We start from the raw sequence: 13,573 nt of genomic DNA, 5'->3' as shown, positions 1-13,573 counted from the left end.
GGAAAAACCAATGGAGAGCTCACATGTTTTGTTATAGTTCTGGCACTGTCAGAACATGAGGAAAGCCTCCAACACAGAACTCAAGGAAAACGGCCTGTGATTAATTTCTGTGAAGTCATGGACAAGTATTGCACAGGCTGGGCAGGTATAAATGAGTTGTAATCTGCATCACTGTTGGGAGTACCTATGCCAATGAGATTGGAGATATAGTAGAATATTGGGTTATAGAAGGAAAGTTTACAAAGTACGTTCCTCACAATTTCACTGAAAGGATTATTTTTCACATTTTATACATGAGAACATGAAAAAACATAGAATTTAATTGAATTGCCTAAAATCAAGGGGCTAGTGAATAGCAAAGACTTCAAAGCCCTTATTTAGATTTATTTTTTAATTTAGGTTTATTATCCATTCATATTTAGAAATATTTAGCTATAAAAACAAAATGAGAATTACTTTTGAAAACTGGTCAAGTAATTAATAAATAGATATTTTCCAATCATGTGTTGGAAATTATATTTAAATTTAGGAAACATCCACAATAGTATTTTGAAAACTTATTCATAGTTCTAAATTTTTTCATCAATGTAGATACAGTATTTCTGGATACAGAGTAAAAAGTTAAGGACCTTGCAGGGATTTATATTGAGCATTCCATTTCCCCCAAATAATCCAATAAATACTTAAATTTCAAGAGGAAATTTTTGTTGTAATATAAATTTGCTTATCTCTATGGTAATTTCTTTTAATTTCCACACTCTTCACTGGATGAGGTGTGGTTCTTTAGCAGGAGAAAATCAGCATGTTTCAGAGTAATATATCCATGCCTTATGCTTTGACCCCATATGAGAGGGGCTATCACCAAAGGTATGGGCTTTCCCCAATGTACTACACAGCATCCTTCCATGCCTAGTCAGCTGATAGATAGTCCCATAGTACACTGTCCTAGTCTGTTTCTCCCATTCAAAATGGCATGACAAATACAGACAAACCAATACTTAAATTTTCAGTGTGAGCATTTAGACCTTGTAAATTGGCAAATGCTACAAATCAGGACTTGTTTTACTGTTTTGTTGATTATTTTGACTTTATAAAGTATTAATAGAAACAATGTTAACAATGGAAATCAAATTTCAGTGTGCCCTCCAATATATATATATATATATATATATATATATATATATATATAATCAAGAAGAAATACAAATAGAATACAAAGATATACTTGTATTTAATTTGTGGCTCTTTAGGGAAAGAAAATCAGTTGTTTTAGAGTAGTATATCCATGCTTTTTGCATATATATATGTATACACATATATATGTATGTGAGATATATGAGAGGAAGTTGTTAAACATTTATCAGCACATCCCTGCCTATGCACTCTCTTTGGGTCTCCAGAAGTACTTCTCCAAAATCTCTCCAAATGTATATAATTTCCCCTCAAGATTTCTAACCTCTACTCCTACTCTCCCAAAAGGCTCTCCATCTTCCTCTGAGCACACAGGCCATCTTTTTTTTTTTTCCTGCATTCATTGATACCCCACTCCCACAGTTCCCTTTAGTCCAGGCTGCCTGGAATTGCTTTGCGCTTTGCTACCCCTCCCTTTGGGTGCCTGGTTTACCTACCCGAGCTTTCCCCATGTTTGTCCCTCCTCGGTCTTCGGTTGGGCTTTCTTAAGTTGGCTTTTCTGGGTGTGGCACCATTTCTTCAAGTCCTCCTGTGGGGCCCCTTCCCAGGCCAGTAGTACTATCTTCCGTTTGTCACGTCGCTTTCGTCGTCGTCGTTGACGACATCTTAGAGGATGCTTTTTTGCTTTCTTTCTCTTCCTCCGCAGTGATGCAGTTGGGTCAAGACGACGTCGGGTCTTTAAAGTTTTTCGTCGCCTTTCTACGGGCCGTTCCAAGAAGGCGGCGTTCTGAGCTAGACTTTGTGAAACAAGAAGGCTCCCGGATAAAGCAGACGCGGAGTCCAGGCGCTCATCTCCATGACGCCTATGGCGGTGACTGCGCTTCTTCCTATGTCTTCTCCTCAAGTTACCTCTATTTCGGCACCGACGATTGTGCTGTCGAAAATATCCAGTCATTGTAGCCATTGCTTTAAACTCATTCCCCACCCAGAAAATGCACCCCATAATCTGGAAAGCTACGTGCCTCGATGACAACTTTTTAGGCGGGGAAAGCCTAGACTGATTTCAAGTCTTTTGAGGGAAAAGGTGATGGTGATAGGGAAGAAGCAGATCATGAACTCAGGACCTGCAAAGATCCCTCTGCTCAGGAAGAAATGCCCTCAACATATTAATTAGCTATTTCTCTGAGTTAAAAAAGGACCTCTTTTAAAATCACAAAATTAACTTAAGGGAGGGGGGGGGGGTGAACCCACTTGCCAACGCCTTGAGGGGGACTCTAGGTCATACCGATGGCTAACCAGGAAATAAATTAGGACCAGATTGAGAGATAAAATAGCCCTTCTCAGGTTAAGGACACTAGATACTAAAGAGCCAGCGGCTTCCATGGACTTCCATAAGGGGTTACTTCTGGATGTGCCTCTCCCACTTCCATGGCACCAAGGTGAGTTCAGCCTCCGATCTCTAGGCATTTTCTGACTGCCTCAGGTGCTCAACTAGAATTCCCTTCCACCTTAGAGCCCCGGCTCCCCCCTTACACTGCTTCTCTGTCAGACTATGGTAGGCAAAATGCTACATCTGACTCCCCTTCTCCCCGTTATTCAAAAATGTCATCTACAGAGGTGATACTCCAGTCACAACCTGTATTTATTTCTAAGGTTTTCATTTCATTTCAAGCCTACCTTTTTATGATCCATTTCTTTCTCTGTCTTCCTTGATGATCTGTGCTTTAGAATACAGTCTCTATCATAAGCTCCCCTTCATTCTAGAACTTTTTGTCATATTCTTTCTATTTTATGGTGCTCACAGAAACCTAGTTCTCTCTAGAAGCTTTGGAATCCCCGGCAATCCTTTTCAGCTCAGTCTCCTTCTCTTATGCCCCTGTCACAGTGGCCAGAGGGAGTATCAGTCTGCTCCTTATTTCCTTTTATCATTTCCAGATTAATAATAATAAAAATAACTAATGTTTATATAGCACTTATATAAGAGCTTTACAAATTATTATATCACTTGATCCTCACAACAGCTCTGAGAGGTAGATATTATTATCCTCATTTCACAGGTGAGGAAACTGAGGCAAACAGAGATTAAATAACTTACTCAGGGTTACACAGCTAATAAATATCTGAGGCTGGATTTGAACTCATATCCTCCTGACCCCAAGTTCTGTACTGTAACCACTACATCACTTTTTATACCTCAGAATTGCCAAATACTACAAATCAAGGTTTGATTTATTTTGATGACTGTCTAGACTTAAGACAGTAATGGGAAAACCCCCGTTAATAATGCAGTATTGTAAAATAAGTATACAATATGTGTCATATACACAATTTTTCCCCAGGGCAGCTAGTTGTTAAACATTTACCAACACATCCCTGTGTCTGTGTGTACATAAACACATAGACATATTCTAATTAATAAAGGAAATATTAATAGGCAGTTTACAGAAAAAGAAACACAGATAGTAAATCTTTGGGGCTTTAACATTGCAGAAGATTTATATGTCTTCGTATACTGTCTTTTGTGAGCTACTATGGCCCCCAAATTTATCATTCAGCAGCCAATTTTCTGGTGAGGAATCTTTTTTAATTTAACTAAGCTTGTCCTTTGATTGCAGTTCTTTTCCAAACCTTTGAACCTGGTGAGAATTATCAGAGCTTATACTCCACTGCCATAAACTTTGAGAATGCGCTATCACCTCCATTCCCTAAGGAAGCATCAGAGTAGACAGGAAGATATCAGGTGAAAAAACACACAACATTCCTGACAACCTGAGAAATGTAAGTTAAAATAGCTTTAAACTATCATCATTCACTAGTGAAACTGGTGAAAATACATGTAAAATCGAAAGATAAACATTGTTCAAGTCACAGGGAATTAGACCTGCTTAGCTAGTAATGCTATAATTCAATTCAGTCTTTCTGAAAAACAATCTGGCCACATGTAACAAGGCCTCCAATAATAGTGCTAGTTCTGTTGGCCCATTTGGGGAGATATATCTAACAGAAATAAGCAGAAGAAATATCATTTGTACTTTGAAATATTCACAGTATCACTACAAATTATGGGAATTATAATATCAGAACCCTGGAAATCATTCAGTCCCAACAGGACAAACTATAGTTTAATAAAGTGATGTGATGAAATTCTATATAACTGTGGAGAAATGATGACTATATGGATTGTGTTACTACCTGGAAATATTTATGGGAAATAATGGAAGAAGATAACCAGAGCAGAATACAATGGTAGTCAACACACACAAAAAAAGATTACGTAAAAATGTTTAAATGAAAATTAACAAAAAAGGCAAAAACGATTTGAAGTAACGCAGAGCTTAATGGCCATTAATACTTTTAAAAGTTGCTTAAGTCCCAAATCTTTGGGGGAAAAATGCACAGAATGACCGAGAGAGCTAACAACCTTAGTGTAAGATACTGTAATGAAAAAATCAGCTTGTTGAATTCCTAACACTCAGCGGACAGAGGGGAAGAAAGGAGATGAAGAATTGACCTGAAGTAAGAATGAGTAGAGAATGCTCAGTAACTAGACCCACCTGGTTGAAATAGATGCTTTATATGGAGGGCTAGTGGCAAAGCCCAGCTTATCATTGGAGAAATGGGAATTGCAGTGTTGGAGTGAGGAGTAAGTGTGAAGGCTGGGGTGCGTTAGGGTGGGTGTGCAAGTAGAGGACTTTGGGTTACCTTCATCATTGGACTGGAACTTATCAAACTCTAATCACTTCTTACTTAGACCATCCTAGTGGTTTCCTGACTGGTCTCTACTTCAAGTCTCTCCCTTCTCTCATCTGTCCTCCATGTAGCTGCCAAAGTGATTTTCCTGACGTGCAGATCTAACCATGTCAGCTCTCTCAAAAAACCTCAATGGTTACCTGTGGCCTTGAGGATAAAATACAAAATCCTCTGGGGTATTTACAGTCCTATACAATCAGCCTCCATCTTATTATGACAAACCATTTCATCACCTCCCTCCACAGTCTATCCAGACTATGCTTTTTACTCTTCCTCACCCATGACACTCCATCTCCAGACTCCAGGCTTTTTGCCTTGAATATTCTCCATGCTTAGAATGCACTCCCTCTTACAGATATGCTGTGGCACAATTGAATAAAATAGACTTCTCTACTAGCAGCAATGCAATGATCCAGGACAATTCTGAGGGACTCATGAGAAAGAGCACTATCCACATCCAGAGAAAGAACTATGGGAGTAGAAATGCAGAAGAAAAACAACTGCTTCAATACATGGGTCGATGGGGATATGATTGGGAATGTAGACTCTATAAACGATTACTCTATTGCAAATATTAATAACATGGAAATAGGTCTTGATCAATGATTCATGTAAAGCCTGGCGGAATTGCTCGTAAGCTACAAGAGAGGGGGTGGGAGGAGGGGAGGGAAAGAACATGAATCATGTAACCATGGAAAAATATTCTAAATTAATTAATTAAATAAACTTTAAAAAAAGAATGCACTCCCTCTTCACCTCCATCTCTCACGATCTTGTTTCCTTCAGACTTGATTCAAATATTCCTTCTCCATGGAGCCTTTCTTGAAACTCTCAGCTTCTGGTAACTGCTCTCTAAAAAGTATCTTGTATTGATTTGGCATATGCTTTGCATATAAATATTTATCTGCATGCATGCAATCTCTTTGAGAGTAGAGACTTTTGTTTTTGTCTTTGTATCCCCATCACTTGGCACACGGCAGGTAATTAATAAATGCTTTTTGATTGATGGATTGAAGTGACAGAAATTTAGAAATGGAAGTAGAAGGCAAACAAAATAAATTTCAATTGTTTGCAATTGTATCAAGGATGCAGGGGGAGAGGGAGGAAAAACTACCAAATGAAAAAGAAGGCTGGTCCCTGCCTGAGATAAAAATGCCTTCAGTTGCTCAGACCTGCAATCAGATGTCAAATAAGCAAAAATGACAGTGTGCTATGGTAGTCTAGAGGAGAGTTCCATCTAGGCCGGGCTAGGAGGGGCTGACCAGAGTAAGGTTACAAAGAGAAAAGAACATCTTAGAAAGGATCTCACCAAGTGTGGCCACCACAAATCCCCTACCTCAGTCAGGTTGTCATATTTGCTCCTGAAAATGCTTCCTCAGTTCATCTCAGGAGCATTTTTCCTGCCTAGTAGAACACCTTTCATTTTGACTTTTCATATGCTTCCAAGAGCAGGTCAGATTCTTCCTCTACAGAATCAAAGAATTTCAGGGTTGAAGACTCCATCTAGTCCAATCCACCTCACACTCTATCCATCAATCTGTACCTTAAGAATCCTTCTTTTAATTTCCTTGTCCTTAAGGAGTTCCTTTAGCCCACAGAGAAAGGAAGAACTCCTTAAAGGCAAGGATTGTGTCACAAATCTTGTTTGTGTTTACAGACCGTGTAGACATACCTACAGTGTCTCATACAAGGCTTGAAGCATAGTCAAAAATTAAGACCCTTTGAATGAACAAATAATTTTTTAAATGTTATTGGAGTCATTACCCTGCATCTGGTGCAATCAAGTGGTCAGAACCAGAGGATATAAACAATCTTTTATTTAAATCATATTCCAGTGCTTTCAGTAGAGGCAGTTTTCAAGATGGTTAAAAAGAAGTCCAAAAAAAAAAGCAAATAAGAACTGATGAAGAAGTACTGGGAGCTGCTGGTAGTGGTTAAAAGCAGTTTAGCTGTGGTTAAAAGCAAGGTGATTTCCAAGGTGTGGATCTCAAAAACTATACTCTTCTTGCCCAAAGCCCCTCCCCCCAGGTAGTTCCCAAATCAATCAATCAATTGGGGAGTGGTGGAATAAAGGGATAAATTTTTGTAAAAGTTCCAGGTTGGTATGGTAGGAGGGGGAAGGGCGAGAGCAAAGATCGGTTCATACCTCCCCACTTTCCATAAAAATTCTGGCCTATAACAAATAAGAAAGAACAATTTTAGGTATCTAAAGTAAGTAAAGAATTTTACAAAGAATTCCACAAATAAGACTCCTCATTGACACAACATGAATAATAGTTCACATTTACATTGAAATTTACAAAGCAATTTAGAAAGGAACTGATTCAAGAACTCAAAATACTTTTTGGGAAAAAAAATAAAGAACATCCTCAGATCTTCAAAAACTTGCAAATTGCCTATTTTTCTAAAGTGGAGATGGCTAACATGGCCCCTGAAAATGATCAATGTGTTTCAAAATGCATTTTCCTTAGAAAAATTCTTCCTTCCACAAGTATACATTGAGGTTAATAAGTCTCCAAAGCAAAAATAAAGTTTTTTAGATTAGTTTCAACTTCATTCTTTCTCTCTCAAAGGGACTGCAGAATACAACTGACCTAAAAAGCAGACAAGAGTTTAAGTAGTAAAAAGTATCCCCAGAAATAAAATAATGTTAAAAAAAGTATCCCCAGAAACAGAAAACTATTTCTAAAAAAAGGGTGTCCACTAAAGAACAAAATAATTACACTCTGAAACATTTAAAATGAACTTCTCTCTTTCTCTCTCTCTCTCTACTCTCTCTCTCTCTTTCTTTCTCTCTCTCTCTCTCTCTCTCTCTCTCTCTTTCTCTCTCTCTCTCTCTCTGTCTCTCTTTCTCTTTTCTGTTTCTCTCTCTCTTTCACTTTTTTCTCCCCACCCCTCTCAACTCCAATTATTCTGACTCAAAAAAAAAGAAATAAAAAACAATAACTACAGTCTAAAGTAAACTAATGACTCTTCTTACTCAGATTCAGTGGCTCTGCAATTCCCCATGGTGGATTCTCTGCATCTATACTCTCTTACATACCTAATTCCCCACCAGTTTATTTTCTAGTATTAATCTTTCTTCCATGGACCTAATAAATCTCCTTTATTCCATTGAGTAGTAATTCATGGAAAAATATAAAGAATAATAATCAGTTTAAAGATCATGAAAATTAATCTATGAAAAAATAATTATAGTCCCATTGTCTTCATGCCTACCTCTCCAATCATGGCCCTTTTTCCCTTCCATTCCTTCCTCCAAAGTAGATGCCGTGACGAATCCCAGGAACAGAACTTCAGCAGGGACTATTCTTATAAAGAGGAAAAGTTTATAATGAAATGATGCTTCTTCCTCCAGACTAAACAAAGGCATCATTTGACAAATAAGAGCTGTGCTCAGTTGGACTGACTCAGAAAGGGCTTTCTTTTTCTTGCCTTATAGGCAACATTATTCTTGGGATTTTCTCTGATCATTTGTTCCTTGTTTATGGTGAAATGGCTCTAGATTTCTAAATACCTGGACCTTCCCTGAACTTTGCATCAAGGGAAAAATGGAAATAGGCCCACACATAGGTATGGATCTAATGCTATGTAAAATAACTGCTAATGATTAAATAACAAATCTTGAAGATAATTTAATCTTTTGACATTCTTCAAAACTACAATGAATAAGTGATCTCAAAAGATGCATCCATGCCCTCTTAGTCTATGTAACACTCATCCGTGTCCTCTCATAAACTCTAAATTTGTTATCCTTTCCTCTGCTAGATAACTAGTCTCTTTCTTTTTCTGATCACCTATGTCTTTAGCAAAAAAATTACCTTTTGAAATAAGTTTAATAAAAAAAACAAGTAATACGAAATGTCGCCCTTGACAACAGCAGCTAATTTTTATTCTACTGGAAGCATCAAAGTCTATAATTAAGTAAATATATTAATCCCTGTCTCCCCCTTCAGCAATCAACTGTGAATGACTTTACTATCAAGAAGGCAAGGATCCAGGACAACTCTAATGGACTCATGACAAAAAAGGATATCTGCTGCTATGGAAGGAACCAGCAGAGTTTGAATGCAAATTGAAACATACCATTCTTCACTTTAGTTCCTTCATGAATTTGTCTTTAGTGTAAGCAATATGTGTCTTGCTTCAAGAAATGGCAAACATGGAAACATATATTGTATGTATATGTATAATTTATATCATATTACCTTGGGGAGTGGGAATGGATGGGAGGAAAGGAGAGAACATAGGTTGCAAAATGTCAGAAAATTATTAAAAAATTATATCGACATGAAATCTGGAAAAAATTTAAAAATTATAGAGGGATCTGGAGCACTAGGTGACTCAGTAGAGACCTGGAGACGAAAGGTCCTAAGTTCAAATCTGTTCCTCAAACATTTCCTAGCTATATGATCTTGGGCAAGTTACTTAACCCTAATTGCATAACCCTTGCTTTTCTTATTTAGAGTTTAACTAAGACAGAAAGTGTAGCAGTCCAGCCCATATGTATAATTAAGAGGCAAGGATTATGTGTGGGCACATGGCCATTCTGCGCATGGCAATGAACTCTGTTTCCAGCGTGGCTAGAGTTAGGGCATGAAACCTTGCTTCCCCTTTGTCTTACTCACCTGGGATAAAACCCCACCTTCACCTTGTCATAATTTGCAATTATCCAATGGCAATACACTATGTAACTTATCAATATGTATTGAGTACATTTGTGTATCAAAGAGATTAAAAAGGGAGCCGCAGCCATCTCGATCTCTCTCTTGGACAAGATCTCAGAATTGCTGAGCACTGTCTTTCTACCTTTCTCTTTCCTCTCTATCTCTACCTAAAACCTGGTCTTCGACCAGGTGTCTCTTTCTTTTCCAATGCTAATACCTAGTACTCTCTAATTCCTCCTATTATCCTCTATTCATTCTCCTAGCTGAGCTATAGCATCCTCTGACCAGTGAAGTGTTAAATTGGGATCTTTGGACGGGAATTGGCCTTTCAGTGACATCCAATGATTGGGGCTTGGCTGCGGCTTTATGATATTAATAAGACCTGATCTCTGACTCATTTCTGACATCTTGAACTCGGCTCCAACATGCCCTTCGCAGTATCCAAAACTTCTATCCTTTTTCTATCTTCCTACCTTGTAGCTTCTTGTGAGTTTGGGAAGCTATAGAAAGTGTGTGTTTAAAAAAATTTAACTATATATATTAAGTAAGTTATAACAGTTTCCTTTATAATGGTATCATTTTGTTAGAGATATCTGTGTACAGATTTAGTTCCTTACCAATCAAACTCCTAAGAGGGTGTTTTTTGGATCCAGGCAAAGCAAGAACAAAATTTATCTAAAGTCAAAAATTTCAAGGGCTACAATGAAAGCAAGTACATATGAAGAGAATCTAGCACTACTGCATCTCCAGCTATACTATAAAGTTAAAAAAAGGACTAAAACAATCTGATGCTGGTTATAGAGGAGAAAAATTGAGAATGCAACAGATTAATTAAATTAGACTCAGAAGCAATAAACATATTATAATCATGGTCAATTAACTCAAGAATGCCAATTTGTAGAGCAAAACTCCCAAACTGACAAAACTACCAGAAATATTAGGAAGAACTCTAGAGAAATTAGGTTAAGACCAACATCTTATGCCATATACCAAAATAAACTCCAATGGCTATATAGTCGAAATATAAAATCATTTAATAAAAAATTAGAATACAAAAAGAAGATACCATTCATAGCTATAGGTAGGAAGGAATTCTTATTTATACAAAGAATAGAGAAGATTACAGAAGCTAAAACGGAGAACTTTATATAAAATTGAAAAGTTCCTATATAAGCAAAATAAATGCATTTAGAATCAGAAGGGAAATAATTAATTGGAAAAATATTCATAAAAAATATCTCTGATGAAGGTCTGCTTGTCACAATATATAAAAATTAATATAAAAATGTAAGAAAAAGAAAAAGAAAAATTTCTTCTAATAGATAATTGGTCAAAGGATATGAACAGGCAATTCTCACATGAAGAAATGCTATATAGAATCATATGAAAAAATAATGACTAGTAAAGTGACTCTGAGATTCTACCATCATACCTATCAGTCTGGCAATGATGACAACAGAGAAAAACAGTGATTTTTGCAGGGGTTATGGGAAAGACAAACATATAAATGCACAGTTGATAGTGCTGTGAATTGGTAGAAACTATTCCGTGAAACAATTTAAAATTGTATACAAAGATTCACTAAACTATATAAAACTCTCTTAAATTTGTGCCTCAAGAAAGTCCAAGAGTTGGAAAGGGCTTATATGTACAAAAATATTTATAATAGCACTTTCAGCTTTAGCAAAGAACTGGAAATAAAACAGGTGTCCATCAACTGTGGCTCCGCAGGGGAGGCAAGCCTGTGAGGTGAAGCAGCATGGCACCCTAAGAGAAAGGGAGGGAGCAGCATATGCCAGGCAAATCAAACCACCTTGACCACCATGTCCCCTCAGACTCCAATGGAGACAGCTCAGGACTTTAAATGCAAAAGCCATGGAAATGGTTAAGTTATATTCAGTGGCCACAGAGAGCATACTGGGAAGAAATGCCTCTGAATACATAACCTGACAACTGTTTCTTCAGATATTATAGTCATATTTAGACAAGACCCAGCAAAAGAAATTCTTGTCAGTAAGGTTTTGTATTGTCAAATTGTTTGACCTCAGAAACCAAAGTAATTTTATCAAGAGAAACAACATTAAAGAAGCAGCATTTGCACTCTTTGTAGCAGCAAAAAATTGGAAAATAAAGGAGTGTCCCTTGATTGGGGAATGGCTGAACAAATTGTGGTATCTGATGGTGATTATATTATATTATGTAATATTATATTAATATTATATCTCTCCATACCTTTACCACAATGGAAAACTATTGTGCTAAAAGGAATGATGAACTGGAGAAATTCCATGTGAACTGGAACGACCTCCAGGAATTGATGCAGAGTGAAAGGAGAGAACCAGGAGGACATCGGACACATAAAGTAAAACACTGTGGAACAATACAATGTAATGGACTTTGCTACTAGTAGCAGGGCAACAAGCCAGGACACTCTTGAAGGACTTACGTAAAAGAATGCTATCCACATTGAGAGAAAGAACTATGGGAGCAGAAATGCAAAAGCCAAATATATGACTTATCATTTATCACATGTATATGTGGGGATGTGATTTGGTGTTTAGGCTTTTAAAAAATTGCTCTGTACCAAAAATGAATAATATGGAGATAGGTATCAAGTGATAACATTTGTATAACCCAATGGACTTGTTTGTCAGCTTTGAGAGGAGGGCAGAAAGAGAGGAGGGAAAGAAAATGAATCATGTAAACATGGAAAAATATTTTAAATTAATTTTTAAATAAAAGAAACAATTTTAAAAGGAATTAGAATGACTGGAGGGGAAAAGAAGAGGCATTAGTGTCTGCTTTGCTATAGCACCCTAAGGACCATGGGACTTTTCCATTTGACTTTTATTTATTCTCTCCCATTAGAATGTGAGCTCTTTGAAAATGGGGACCACCTGACTTTTTATTTTTATTCTCATCTGTTTATATTTCCCACTTAGCACAGTGCTTCAGACATGTAATGAATAATGAAAGTAATGAATACTTTCTTTATTCCATCAATTGGGGATAGCTAAACAGATTGTGATATACAAATTGAATGGATTTTTTTAGCACTATAAGGATGAATGAAAAGGACAAATTAAGAGAAATATGGAAAGATATGTATGAATTAATGAAGAATGAAATAGTAGAGCAAGGAAAACACTTATGGGATGACCACAAAAGTAATATGAAGGGAAACAATTTTGACAGACTTTAGAATTCTGATCATAATAGCATCCAATTATGACTTCAAAAGACTGATGATGAAAACACCTTCTGGGTCTTGGCAGAGAGGGATAGATCAGAGGTACAGAATCAAACATAAATTCTCACACATCATTAATGTACTGATTTGTTTTGCTTGACTATGTATATTTGTTTCAAAGGAGGGCTTCTACTAAGAGGAAGGATGGGTTAATGGACACAATAGAAATCTTAAAAGAGCATCAATCAAACATTTCACATGCACAGAAAAAATGGGGAGAAAGGGGGAAAGAGTAGAACAATTTTCTTACCACGTTCTTAAACAATAGATTTTGTTGTTCAATAGTAGTTTCAAGTCTGTTCAACTCTTTGTGACCCATTTTGGGGTTTTCTTGGCAAAGATACTTGAGTGTTTTGCCATTTCCTTCTCCAGCTCATTTTACAGATAAGGAAACTGAGCCTAATAGTGTTAAGTGACTTGCCCAGGGTCACCTAGCTAGTTAAGTGTCTGAGGCCAGATTTGAAGATGGGTTTTTGAATTTCCAAGCCCAGTGCTCTTGTCCATTGAGCCACCTCACTGTCCCAAACTTAATTTAAAAAATTGTAAATAAGAGAAGTTTGCAGTTTTTTTAAACAATCCCTTTTCTTTGTAGCTTAATAAGTGCTTGTTGATAAAGACACAAAAAAAGAGATGGTATATGTTACATGCCTAATTGTGTTCCCCAAAATATAACAATTGCCTCAAAAATGAAATAGACAGCCAGTGTGTCTTATCTCCTAACTTAGGCAACAAATACTTACAAACATTTCCTGTACTATGTAGGAGGCAATGTATA

At 36.9% G+C, this 13,573-nt stretch overlaps 1 protein-coding gene across 5 annotated transcripts in view; it reads right to left on the bottom strand.

The window, feature by feature from the left end:
• Window positions 1–13,573, bottom strand: part of SPMAP2L (sperm microtubule associated protein 2 like) — a 75,973-nt gene that overhangs the window by 18,457 nt on the left and 43,943 nt on the right. For 4 of the 5 annotated variants that reach the window (XM_056802663.1, XM_056802660.1, XM_056802661.1 and 1 more), the window contains 2 exons: window positions 8,101–8,187; window positions 1,629–2,065 (listed from right to left, as the gene is read on the bottom strand). In XM_056802663.1, the coding sequence (XP_056658641.1) occupies window positions 1,629–2,065; window positions 8,101–8,187 (524 nt within the window). Of the gene's footprint in view, window positions 1–1,628; window positions 2,066–2,808; window positions 2,934–8,100; window positions 8,188–13,573 lie in introns of those variants that run through there. The other variant, XM_056802664.1, reaches the window with a different exon arrangement.

The sequence above is a fragment of the Monodelphis domestica genome, chromosome 6 (genome assembly GCF_027887165.1).
Source record: "Monodelphis domestica isolate mMonDom1 chromosome 6, mMonDom1.pri, whole genome shotgun sequence".
Taxonomy (NCBI): Eukaryota; Metazoa; Chordata; class Mammalia; order Didelphimorphia; family Didelphidae; genus Monodelphis; species Monodelphis domestica.
Note: the sequence above shows the minus strand (reverse complement) of the source record. Positions and strands in the feature narration are given on the sequence as shown.